The 12,825-nt window shown below is 55.5% G+C and overlaps 2 protein-coding genes across 7 annotated transcripts in view; one reads left to right on the top strand and one right to left on the bottom strand.

Annotated features, from left to right (window-relative positions):
* Window positions 1-1,995, top strand: part of Evi5l (ecotropic viral integration site 5 like) — a 43,399-nt gene extending 41,404 nt beyond the window's left edge. For all 6 annotated transcript variants that reach the window (XM_059249675.1, XM_059249677.1, XM_059249674.1 and 3 more), the window contains 3 exons: window positions 13-108; window positions 190-285; window positions 463-1,995. In XM_059249675.1, coding sequence (XP_059105658.1) covers window positions 13-108; window positions 190-285; window positions 463-750 — 480 coding nt within the window. In that variant the 3' untranslated portion in view covers window positions 751-1,995. The remainder of the gene's footprint in view (window positions 1-12; window positions 109-189; window positions 286-462) is intronic.
* A 1,901-nt stretch (window positions 1,996-3,896) lies between these two features.
* Window positions 3,897-11,681, bottom strand: Prr36 (proline rich 36). Its single transcript, XM_059248989.1, has 9 exons — window positions 11,678-11,681; window positions 10,832-11,055; window positions 10,391-10,653; window positions 10,102-10,248; window positions 9,552-9,742; window positions 9,340-9,442; window positions 8,557-8,669; window positions 6,412-8,469; window positions 3,897-5,372 (listed from the first exon to the last, which is right to left on the bottom strand). The coding sequence occupies exons 1-9, from the start codon at window positions 11,679-11,681 to the stop codon at window positions 4,849-4,851; spliced, it is 3,627 nt and encodes a 1,208-aa protein (XP_059104972.1). The 3' UTR covers window positions 3,897-4,848.
* Between the last annotated feature and the right edge of the window lie 1,144 nt (window positions 11,682-12,825).

A 12,825-nucleotide genomic window follows, 5' to 3' on the forward strand; every position in this document is an offset into this window, starting at 1 on the left:
CCCCCATTTCAGAGCAAGGAGGAAGTGATGGCGGTGCGCCTTCGAGAGGCCGACAGCATGGCCGCAGTGGCGGAGATGAGGCAGCGCATCGCAGAGCTGGAGATCCAGGTGAGCCGCAGGAGCTGGGAGGATGGTGGTCCCCCTGGGCTGGCCATGCTCTGACTGCCAGTACTCCGGCCTTACCGGCAGAGGGAGGAGGGTCGCATCCAGGGCCAGCTGAACCACTCAGATTCGTCGCAGTACATCCGCGAGCTGAAGGACCAGATCGAGGAGCTGAAGGCTGAGGTGAGAACAAGGGATGCTGGCGACAGGCCAGACTCTGGTGCAGGGACCCAGATTCAGAATGAAGCTAGGAGGGCAAGGGAGGAGGGCGCCTGATGGCCGGGCTTCTGTGTGGGTACATCAGTCTACATCTCCAACGCGCGGGTGCCCCCCACCCCACCCCACCCCCGCGCACCCCAGGTGCGACTGCTGAAAGGCCCACCAACCTTCGAGGACCCGCTGGCTTTCGATGGGCTTAGCCTGACACGGCACCTGGATGAGGACTCTCTACCATCTTCTGATGAAGAGCTGCTGGGCGTGGGTGTGGGCGTGGGTGCAGCCCTGCAGGACCCACTCTACCCTCTGTCGCCCCGGGACGCACGCTTCTTCCGACATCTGGAAAGGCCAGCCAAAGACAGTGAAGGTAGCTCAGACAGCGACGCAGACGAGCTGGCAACGTCTTATAGCAACCAAGGCCTGGACAACTGAGGCTGGGGGCCCACTCACTGGGAGCCTGGAGGCCGCAACCACTGCTTGCCGGGAGGAGAGGGCAGCAGTCAGTGACCTTGCTGCTCCGCAGTACTAAAAAATTCTGTGCCTCTGTGGCTCCTGCCAACCAAGGGCCATGAGGAGGAGGCGGCACAGAGCGCAGGGCCTTCTGGCAGGCCTGTCCTATGTAGCAGTGTTTACCTGTTTTGGTCCGTACGGTCCAGGCCCTCCTGAGTTCAGGGGGTGCCTGGGTCAGTTACCTGGAGGGTGTTGCTCTCCTAATATGGACAAGGGCCGAAAGTGCAGAGGTCCCAGGACTTGCTAAGCAGGAAGCTTCCTCCTCCCAGTCAGCTTCCCTTTGGGACAAGGGTGGCCCTGCTGGGTGGGGCCCAGGAGCCGCAGTGGGTTCGAGGAAGGAGGGGCAACTTGGACTGCATATTAGCACCCCAGGACAGGCTCCCTGGACACAGTGATTTTGAACAGCCAGTCCCTTGCCACCAGGGTCAGATGGCCAGGCTGGGCTTTTCTGCCTGGTGCAGGCATCATGGCCCCTGCAGCAGAAACCAAAGTCCCCCCCCCCCCCATCCTGTGTGCAGGGTCACCAGGGGTGTGAGTGGTCAGTGAGAACCAGCTCAGACCTGGGCAGTGTCTCCTCACTCTCTAGGGCTACAGAAGCTGCAGAGACCCTTTCCCCCAGAGCACCCATCTTCCTCTGGAGAGTACTAATATCACACGTGTTGGCTGGCTGTTGAAGAGAACCCCTTCCTTAGGAGTTCTCAGCCTGCTTGTTCCTGTGTCCCTAGCCCCACTTCTGGCCAGAGTTTCCCAGTCAGAGTTACCTCCCTTTTCTCCTTGAAGTGTTTCCGTGGTCTCTGCCCAGTCAGAGTTGAGAATGGTGCCAAAGTCCATCAATGCCCCAGGCTCCTTTATCCTTCACCCCTGCATCTTGGGACCCTGGGGACTGACCCCCTCTCAGTGCTCCTAGAGCCTCAGGTAGGGTGGTGTCCCAAGCAATCCCTGGGTGCTTCCTAGGTGGGCCCCCAGCTCAGTCTCCATTCCTGGTGGCCCACTCTTTAAGTGTTAAAAAGCCTGGGGGCCGGGGCAGGGTACCCCTGAGGAGGCCCTCTTAGGTGCCCCTCACGTGCCCTTCCACACTGCCCACCACCATTTTGCACACTGCCTGTTCACACTCCATGTCTCCCAGGCAGGAAAGATGGAAAATAAAGTGTATTTACACAGTCAAAAGGGACCCTGAGTGGAACAAGCCAAAGGCCTGGGATAATCACAGCAAGAAGGTGCTGAACCCCCGTCCTTGTGTGGAAGTTCAAAGATGAATGCAGTGGCTAGTCGGTGTGAGAAAGGGCACAGGGCTGGAGAGAGGGTTCAAACCAGCTTCAGGAAGAGCTGGGCCCAGTGATATCCATTCAGCAGAGACTCTGGGAGGCCAATGGAGTGTTCTGCCCTGTGCTTGCCTCTGTGGAGTCTCTACTGTCATGGGAATGGGTACTGAGGGGCTAGCAAGTGAACTGCCATTAATGCAATGCCAAAATAGACAACCAGAGCAGAAAAATCAAAATGGCTTCCTGGAGGAGGCAATGTGAGGGGTTTCCCTGAGGGCAAAAGCACAAAGGCCAGATGCATGGGAACTAATGGGGAGAGAAGGGGTCATTGTCTGGGGAGGATCCAGAATATCCTGGAAGAAGGAACAGATCTTCGGTGTGTGGTGAGACCAGGAAGATGGTGAGTGTGAGTGCTCCAGTTAAGACCTGAGTTTGGCTTGAGCTGAGGGCAGTGTGGGGCCTATGGAGAAGGCTGAGAAGAGAGCCTATTGAATGAGAAATCCCCACTGAGGACCAGTAACCAGGCCAGTGCATCAAATGCCAAACTGAGTCAGGCAATGGGGACATTGCGTTGGAGGGCTGTCTGGGAGAAGGGTGCCCAGGGTTAGCTCCTGCTCACGGGGTGGGGGCAGAATAGCCAACGACACTAAGACAACTATTTACTGCCCGATGGCACTGAGCAACTGGAGACAATATTGATTCCATGTCAGAATAGGTGAGTCCCCTACAAATGCTCCCATTTCTTCCAAACACACAGATCTAACACTGATGCTCATCTGTCACTGTGCCTACTGCTCCCAGGGGATCACTAATCACTGATCTGGGGCCTAGCAATGAGGGAAAGGTCCACATAGAAGTTGGCCTTGAGGTCCTAGCTGCCTAGTGTTAAGAGTCAGTCAGCTTTTTGCTGGGCCTGCCTGCAACTTTAATCCTAGCACTCAGAAGGCAGAGGCAGATGGATCTGAGTTCAAAGGCCAGCCTGGTCTACAGACCGAGTTCCAGAACTACAGGCCAGCCAGAACTACCCTGTCTTGGGGGGGGGCTTTTTTCTCTTAGACTTGTCTTGACATCTGGGAACAGGCTATCTGGGGTTTCCTCCAGGGCTCAACTAGAGAAGTAATCTCTGGCTTGCCACAAATCTCAGTGCTAGAATCCAGAGCATTTGCCCTAAACAACAGAGGTAGCAGTGCCCATCTGAGACAGGAGCCTTCTCTCTTTGGACCATAAGCTAGGAGGTGGCTGCTCAGGATGAGGACAGAGAACTTAGTTGTCTGTGAGGTAAGGTGGCCCAACACAGGGCACTGCCATTTTGGCTCCCACACTGTGAGTGCCAAGCAGGAGATCCTTGGACAGTAACATGCAAGGGGAAATGTTATGCAGGGGCACTTGGAAAGAGAGAGAGAACCTTGCCTGGGGTTATGGGCTCCAGGGACAGGTTGATTGATGGCTGGGAGGTGGAAAGCAATTCTGATTGGTGGACTTAAAAGATGGTAACTGAGGAGAATTCAAGAAATCATCTGGAGTAAGAGGCAAGGCAAGGATGCCCCCATGATGCAATATGTAGAATGGCATGGTGTCAACTCCTGGGTCCTTCTGCACTGCCCCTCCCCCACAAGGTACAGCCAGGTCAGTCCACTTTGGACCTACATTTGTGGAAGTTCTTTCTGCAAGCCTGGGGAAGTTCCTGCCTTAACATTATAGCCTCCTTGGTGAAAGAAGATGGAGTGTCTCAGTTTATCTCCCTTAACTGTGATAAAGTACCTTGACAAAAGCAGCTTAAGGGAGAAAGGATTTATTCTGGCTCACAGTTCAGGGCACAGTCTACCACTGTGGGGAAGTCAAGGCAACAAGAGCCGGAAGCAGCTGGTCACAAAGCAGTGGATGTGTGCTGCTGCCCAGCTCTCTGCTTACACAGTCCAGGGTCCCAGCCAGGGAACGGTGCCACCCACAATGGGTAGGGGTTCCCACCTCAGCCCAAGCAAGCTAACCCATCACAGAGGGAGAAGTAACAGATGAAGTCAAGGACTCACCATTCCTCTCCACTCAAGTTCATCCTCCAGGCCCAACTCTCAAGCACGAAAGAGAAGGGATGCACACAGGGCAAAGGGGCTGTAGCAAGGGGTACCCAGGAGTGCAAATTACCCCACATCCAGGGTAAGAAGAGCTCTGGTGGCTCTCTGGTTTGGTCACCAGCTCATCCACTCAGGCCTTCCTGAGCCTAACGTTTTCATTAGAAGTGTGACCCAAAAGAACACAAGACCATTGTAGGCACTATCTCACCAGCCCCCTTACTGTAGAAAAGTCACACAGTTCAGCCAGAACTCCGACTTACTCAGGCATAACCAGACATGTGGTATAGCCTGGCCCTTCAAACCGACTGATCAGCTACCTGTCTGGCTCTTTTCCGGCTCCCATCACCATGGCACACAGGTGCCAGTATCTCAGGTTTTACTGCAAACGAGGCTATTGGTATGCGAGGCTATTCATCCACTGAACATTCTGTGTGGTGTGGCTCCTTAGAGAAGGGCTGTGACTTAGGCCAAAGAGGAGCTCAAATGGAAGGCCTAGGCCTAGGTGTGGATGCATTCCAAGCTAAAGCCAAGGAAGGATAGGAGCACAGCCTGGGCCCAAAGAGGTAAAAAAACCAATCCATCCAGTTGTCTCGGGAAGTGGGAGCAGAGACTAAGACAAAAGAGGTGTAACCGGAGGGGTGGATTCTTAAGCGGTATGCGTATGGTGAGTGGGGCTGGGGGCTGGCTCAATGAAAAGTCTCCACTTCCACTACAGTCCAATCACCCTGTGGGGAGGCCACGTCGTCCGGGGAGAAGCTGGTGACCGAAGTGATGCTGGCACGTGACTCATCCAGGGGAGACAGCAGTTCGGCCCAGCGGCCCAATTCGGCGTCGCTGAGCGGAGCCCGGGATCCCCCCGGGACACCACCACCCCCTGCGCCTCCAGAACCACCCTCACTGCCTGCAGCTGCACCCTCAGCTGCCGCTAGTAACAGCGTCCGGCTCAGCAGGTGCTGCACGACGCTTGCCTGTAGCGCCCCCAGCGGCAGCTCGCCGAGGCGAGCCGACTTTGGGCTTCTCGAGGACGCTCCTGAGCCTGCTGCAGCAGTTGCCTTCCCACCGCCAGAGCCCGGCCTCGGCTCAGGCTCCGGTTCCGCATCCAGGGATCCAGGGGTAGGGGCCACCGACTCCGGTCCTTCAGCTTCATAGATGGTGCACAGGCCGTCAGAGGAGCCCGGGCAGGCAGCCGGAGGCCACGGCAGGGGAACTCCTGTAAGAGCAGAAGTGGGGACCGGCAAGATTGGCTCAACCAGTAAGGGCGCTTGCCACCAAGCCTGACAACCCGCGTTGATCTCTTGAGCCTACATAGTGAAAGAGGAATAGTGAAGGGGGAAACCAACTCCCACAAGTTGTTGTCTGACCTCCGCGTCAGCACTGTAACACATGAGCCCGCACAAATATTCGAGCAAGTGAATAAATATAATGCATGATGTGAAAAAAAAAAATGTAAGGACCAGCAGGCGGCTGGTTAAGAACACTAGCTGCTCTTTCAGGAGACCTAGGTTCGATTCCTGCGCACCCACGTGGCTGCTCACAATGGTCTGTAAGTCAAGTTTCAGGTATCTGACAAACTCTTCTGGTGTCCACGGCACCACATACGTGGTGCACAAACATACATTCAGGTAAAGCACTGGTACACATAGAATAAAATGAAAAATAAAAATAAATAGGGCTGGAGAGATGGTTCAGCGGGTAAGGCACTTGCCACTAAGCCTAAATACCTGAGTTCAACCCACAGGTAAGGTGAGAACTGAATTCTATAAGCTGGCTGACTTCCACAAGTGCACCAAAGGAGTGCATACCCACAAAGAGATACAAACACATACAAAATAAATAAATTAACGTGATTTTACTGATGTGGGGCTGGAGAGGAGGCTCAGATGTAAAGAACAAGAACCGCTCTTGCAAGGACCTGAGTTCGGTTCTAAGCACGCATTTCGGGTGGCTCACAATCGCCTGTAACTCAGAGCCACACACATGCAGCATACATTCACATGTGTGTGTGTGTGTGTGTGTGTGTGTGTGTGTGTGTATAAATCGTTTTTCTTTTTAAGAGGAGATTGCAAGATGACAACCTGAGTTCCAGTTCCATCCTCGTAACTCACATGGTAGAAAGAGAATATACTTCCATGCGCATGCACATATATACACACAAAATAAACATAAATTTTAAATTTAAAAAAAAAAAAAACAGATATGGGGCTTGAGGACTCCTTGGGAAGCTCCGCCCCCGAGCCTAGAATCCTTACCTGGAGCGCCACGCACTACCAACGGTGGAGCAGGACCTCGACTCCAGGAGGCCGGGTGGCAGGCTGCTAGCTCCGCGTCCGCGGCCGGGGAGACCGAGGCGCAGCCCTCGGGTCCGCTGTCGTAGCCACGGAGCTCCTCTGGCGTGCTCGTGGCGCTGCTGCTGTGGCCTGCCAGGTCGGGGCCGCTCAGCGTACTGGACGGGCTTCTCGAGGGTGGCGGCGGCGGGGCAGGGGCCAGCGACAGGGTCAGCCGTGGACTTGAGATCGGGACATCTGGGCCTGGGGTCGGGGGTCGACGAGGGGCTTGCAGTGGGGGTGAGGCGGGAGGAGAAGGAGGCTGAACAAGGGGCGAGGTCAAGCCAGGAGAGGCCTGCGGAGGGGGCGTGGTCAGGGGAGACGGAGGGGTCAGTAGAGGAGGCAAAGCCAAGATTGGGACCTGTAGGGGAGGTGCGGCTGTGGCCAGTGGGGAGGAGGGAGCCTGCAGAGAGGGCAAGGCCAGAGAAGATGGGGCCTGCGGAGGGGGTGAAGTCAGAGGAGTGGGTGAATCCAGTGAAGGTGGGGCTTCTGGTGGCGTAGTTGCCAAGGGAGACGGAGGTGAGGGTGAGGGAGAAAGAGGGCCCTCCAGAGGAGGTGAGGCAGGAGGGGAGAGAAGAGCTGGCAGAGGGGGTGAGGCCGGGGATGAGGGAACAGGCAAAGGATATGTAGCAAGAGAAGGCACCTGCAAAGGAGGCGAGGGTAGAGAGTGTGCCTGCCCAGGGGGTGAAGGCAGGAAAGGAGGCGAGGCCTGCAGAGAGGGTGAGTCCAAAGAGAGTGGGGCCGAGAGTGGGTCCTCAGCCGAAGGAGGAGGCGTGGCCTGCGGGGGCGATGAGGCCAGTGAGGGTGTCAACGGAGAGGCCTGTAAAGTGGGCAAAATCAGAGATGGTGGGAGCCTCCGGGGAGGCGTGCCCACGGAAGAGGGCGGAACACACAGAGGTGGTGAGGAGGAGGGAGAGGAAGAAACTGGAGGAGAAATGGCCAGAAACAGAGGGTCTTGCAAAGGCGGCGTGGTTAGATTAGAGGGCGTGGCCTGGAGAAGGGGCGGAGACACAGAAAAGTTGTCCGGGAAAGGGGGCGCAGTGGACAGAGTGGGTAGAGAGGGTGTGACAAGGGGAGTGGGTTGATTCTGTGGAGAAACTGGCGGAGAAGGAAGGACTTGTGGAGGAGGCGTGACTAGAGGTAGAGGCGTAGGTGACAAAGACGTGGCCAAGAGAGTCTCCTGCGGGAGCGAAGCTGAAGAAGCCTGGTTGCAGGGCATACTCTGTACAAGGGGTGAAAGCGATGGAGAGATTACAGCCATTGGTGGGGGTGAGTCAGAGGCCTCTTTAGTACCCAGACTTGTGGGTGGAGCTTGCAAAGGGGGCGTGGCTGGTGGAGAGGGGAGGTTCTGCAGAGAAAGTGGAGGAGGTGATGGTGGGTTTATGGCCTGTGAATGGGGTGTTGCCTGTGAAGAGGGTTGTGCCTGGAGTTGAAGTGAAGTAGGTAGAGGTGGGGTGGCGGGTGGAGAGGGAGGGAGTGTGGCCTTCAGTGGATCCTCTGGGACCTGAGCAGGGGATGCCTGAGGTGTGCTGGCTGCAGGTGGAGCGGGCGTGACTGAAGATGAACCAGAAAGCAGGCTCTGTGCGGAGGTTCTGTCCTTCCTCGGGACTGTGGTCTGGGGTGGGCGCAGAGCTTGCTGCCCTTTCGACTTGAGCTGCGAGTTGTGCGCAGGAGCCCGGGGGGTTACACGTGGAGAGACCCCAGAGCGGGCTGGCGAGAGCTGAGGGGTACTGCTGGAGCTCAGGGAACGGGAGGCCGGCTTCTGCAGGCTGCCACCAGCGGCAGAGCGCCTCCTAAAGGCTGGGCTCAGCTCGGGGGCACTGGGTTCTGCAGCACTGCTCGCAGGTTTCCTGGGTGCCTCAGTGGTCAGGGAACGCTGCCGGGCACTGGGAACTGGTCGAGGAATTCCCACCTCTGTAGCTGGGGCCCTGGACCGACGAGTGATGGCAGGGGAGGAGGTTCCTGAGGTGGGCCCTAAAGAATCTGCAGACAAAAATCAAAGTCCAAAAGAAGCATGGGTACCTCGAGGCTGGCCGGCCTCAAAGACCTGCTTGTTTCCAGGTCACATACCTTTTCGTGTTCCGGAGCTCAGAGTATTCCTTTTGGGTGCCTCTGATGCTTTACTCCTGACCACAGGTTCCTTAGTCGGGGGTTGGAGTCCCTTCTGGACAACAGGGCCTGGTCTGGGAACAGGAATGCCAACTGTTGTTGATACTCCCAGTTGCACATTCCCCACCTATGAAATGGAGCTGCTTGCCTTTCTGTGACCCAACCAATAATGGCTTTTGTCCAATTTGACCCATTATCTGCAAGTGTTCCTGAGTGTGCACATGTGCGTACAGTTGTGCTCACTCATGCATGCGCATGTGGATGCCAGAGGTAAACAGTGGCATCTAGCCGGATCATTTCCCTGCCTTATTTTGGATTCTGTTTTATTTATTATTACTATGTAGACCAGGCTGGCCTCAAACTCGCAGAGATCCATATGCCTCTGGCTTCTGAGGGCTGGTATTAACAGTGAGTGCCACCACAACTGGAAATTTTAGGGGAAAGGATCTCTCACTGAACCTGAAGCTTGGCACTTCCTCCGTCCAGGACCAGGAACCCACCTCTCCCCACCTCCCATTCCCGTCCAGAGCTGCAGTAACAGTGGTACATCACCAAGACAGGCTTTGACATGGGTGCTAGAGTTTCAAACTCAGGTCCTCAGGTCCTCATATTTGTGCAACAAGCACTTTACCACAGTGAGCCGCCTTCCCAGCACAGCCCATTCTTGTGTAATAGCAAAAGGTTCCAGATTGCTAAACTAAACCTTGCTTGGGGAATTAAGGAGTTAGGGGATTAGCATGTTACCTGGTGATCCCACTGCTGGCCCGCCCGGGGCTAGAAATAGAACCCTGGCCAGAGATCTTCACAGGGGCCCTCTCTCCTTTCACAGAAGCTGGGGGCCTGGAGGCTTCGGGGAGAAGACAAAATCAATGGTATTTCTGAAAAAGAGGAGTATCCGAGAAGGAAGAGGGAAGGTGAGCGGTGTCAAGATGGAAATCACAAATGCAGCCGAGTACCTGGGCTGCGAGGACCTGCCCCTGCGCTGCGCGCTGGTGCCCCTTGAACAGCGGTCTGTGGAAGAGCCGCTTTGCCGACGCCCGCGGTTCGCTCTACCAGGGGCCTTCGCCCAATAGCTCCGTTTGCTTCCAGGACTCGAAGGGCTGCGGTGGTTACAGGGGGAGGAGGTCGAGGGGATCCAGGAGGAGGCCTAGGGGTCGGAAGGCCAGGGGGTCGTGAAGCTGACATCCGCGGGGCGGCTCCTGCCTTGACCCTATCCCTCTTGTCCATATTGCACCTGATGAAGAAGACAGAAGGATCAACATCACAGGTCCTGAACCACTCGCTATAACCCATTCTGGAGCCTCCCCGTGCTTCCTCCAGCATCGCCACCCATGGGTGCCTAAACCTCAGCCTCGAGAGCCTCAATTTGCTTTCCTTCCAACCACCACACCGGCTCACCAACCCGGCCGCTCGGTGTTGTCCTCAAGTCCCACCGCCACCTCCATCCCCCAAAGCTGAGAAGCCCTGTTCGGGTCCCCCACCCACCCCGTGCCGCTGCCCTCTTACAAGACAACATCCATGCCCCTACCCGTAGCCTCGCTTCTCGGAGACTCAAATGACCAGTCCCCCCCAAACAGGGCTTCCAGATTCAGGGGCCTCCGAGTGCACACCGAATGGGAGTCACTAGCGTCCTCCCTCAGGTTCCCCAGGCACCTGCAGGGAGAAAAAGAGTGGCCTCGTTGCCCGCGAACGGGCTCCGGGAGACAAAGAGCTGCTTCCCGGCCCGACCCCTCCCCCAGCCCGGTCCCCTAGGCCAGCGATCCGCCCGCTCCACCTGCTCACATCGCACGCTCACCTACGCCTCTGGCCACGAGCCGCTCCACGCAAGGTCGCCTGGGGTGGGGCTGGGCCTGAGCCGCGGTGGCGGGGAGCGTCGAGAAGGCAAGGGGAGGGGGCTGCAGGCGACAGTGCCTGGGGAGCTTGGCCGCGGCCCCGCCCCTCAGTCGCGGGCGGGGAGAGCCCAGGATCCGTGCGCTCGTGCTCGATCCACAGCCGGGAGCGCGCAGAGGGGGCTGAGAGAAGAGGCGCGCCTCCGAGGAAGGTGCGCGTGCTGTCTTCCTGGGACCACCCGGGGGGAGGCCTATTTCAGTGGCTGTGTTCAACAACCACAGACCTAGCCAGAGATGCTTAGTAGGGAAATTCCTTGAGGACCCTCACAGTCCCCTACTCAAGCTCTTGCACCTGCTCCTTCTGAAGCACTTGGAGACACCCCCTTCTCAAGCACTTGGAGACCAACGTTCTCCTGGACAGGGATAGGCTGGGCCTTGGCAACCAGTAGGGCGGGATCACCGTGCCTCTGGCCCACCAACCAATCCAGCCACTCAGTGTCCTCTAGTCCCCCTTTCTTAAACTTGATGACTGTAGAGCCCTTAGATGGCCGGGCCAGTCCACCTATCTTGTAACCCCGCCTTTTCTCACACCCTAGATAATCCCTTGCCTGCCGCAGGTCGGTGGCGGTTGCTGGAGAATACGAACCCTGGGAGTTTAATTTTTATTACATTGTATTTGTTTGTTTGGTGTGTGTGTGTGTGTGTGTGTGTGTGTGTGTGTGTGTGTGTGTGTGCGCGCGCGCATGTGCACGTGCCACTGCACGCTGTTAGAAGTCAAAGAAGAACTGTCGGACTCAGTTCACTCCTATAGCTAGTGGGTGCTGGGGATGAAATTGAGGTGATCAGGCGTGGCAGCAAGATTCTTTATCCACTGAGCTATCGCACAGGCCCCAAACTCTTGGACTTAGAGGATGCACAGCAGAGCCCAGATTTGGGGGAAGAGAGGAAGAACAGAGGGAAGGAAGAAAGGGAGCAAAATAGGTAACATGTGGTGACTCTGCCTTTTGTGGGGCAGGACACATCTCTACTTAGCTGGCATACAGGCAGTCAAGGCCTCAGATGTTTCCTGGCAGAGCTTGTGGGTCGTGGAGTAGCATGATTACGAGGGTAGGAAAGGTCTCCAAAAAGGTGTGTGCAGAAGTTGAGAGCATTCTGTCTGAGGGTCTCAACCCAGCTGAGCAACTAAAAGGTGTCACTTTAGTAGGTCATTCACAGACCCCATGGGGGCAGGTGCACCTTACAGGAGATCTTACCCATAGAGGATGTTAAACCAAAACGCTGGTCTCCAAGGGCTCTCTGAAGTATAAGGGCTCTTTGAGCTGGGCATTGTGGGCTGCATGGCCAGTACTCCAGAGAAAGAGGCAGGGGGATCCTGCATTCCAGACCAGCCTGGACTACTTAGCAAGGCTTCCCGAGCCATGGCAGTGCTAGCTAGATAAAAGAAATGAGTCCTGGAACAACACTCTGAAAGTTCCAGAAGAAGAGCTAGAGACCAACTGGGATGGTGTCTGCTAGACTCAGAGCTAGGAGCATTTTGAGTGCTGGGTAGATAGCTCAGTTGGCAGGGTCTTCTGTAGCATGCAACAAGCCTTTGGTTCTATCCCCAGCAACACATAAACTTGGCATGGTGGTATGCAGCTATTATCCCAGCACTTGGGAGGTGGAGACAAGAAAATCAGGAGTTCAACATCCTCTTTGGCAATATAGTGAGAGATAATTTGAAGCCACCCTCAGCTGTATGAGACCCTGTCGCAAAAAAAAAAAAAAAAAAAAAAAAAAAAAAGAATAACAGCCAGTCATAGTGACACACACCTTTAATCCCAGGACTCAGGAGGCAGAGGCAGGCAGATCTCTGTGAGTTCAAGTCCAGCCTGGTCTACATAGTGAGTTCTAGAACAGCCAGAGTGAGACCATGTCTAGAAAAAACAAACAGTAACACCAAAAACAGAGTTGTTGGTTTTGTTTTAAACTAGGTCTCACGAAGTAGCCTTAGCTGTCCTGTAACTCAATATGTAGACCAGGCTGGCCCCTTCAAGCTCACAGAGATCCACTGTCTCTACCTCCTAAGTGCTGGGATTAAAGCTGTGCCCACCACACCTGGGGTGAAAAAAAAAGCCTTTTTAGAACCCAGTGTGGTTCCAAAGAGACCTGTGTCTCAAAAAACACACAAATGGGGGGAAAGGCATTTTTATAACAAAACTTAAGAGAAAGCAGACATGAATGGCCTCCATTGAATTTCCATGGCTCTAGGTAGAGAAGCAGAATACTAAAGGGTAATAAAAATAGAGAAGGTTAGGGAGATGGCTCAGCAGACAAGGACTCTTGTAGCCCAGCCTGAGAACCTGAGTTCAATCCCCCAGGACCCACATAGAAGAACAACTCCTTCAAGTTGTCCTCTGAC

This window comes from Peromyscus eremicus, chromosome 23, assembly GCF_949786415.1.
Source record: "Peromyscus eremicus chromosome 23, PerEre_H2_v1, whole genome shotgun sequence".
NCBI classification, from domain to species: Eukaryota; Metazoa; Chordata; class Mammalia; order Rodentia; family Cricetidae; genus Peromyscus; species Peromyscus eremicus.

Bases quoted from the DNA above. Each gene is read 5' to 3' on its own strand.
- Prr36 (XM_059248989.1), bottom strand. The intron at 10,249-10,390 runs GTGAGCGTGCGA...TTCTCCCTGCAG, and splicing joins GCTCGTGGCCAGAGGCGTAG to GTGCCTGGGGAACCTGAGGG. The intron at 8,470-8,556 runs GTATGTGACCTG...TTTTGTCTGCAG, and splicing joins GAGCTCCGGAACACGAAAAG to ATTCTTTAGGGCCCACCTCA.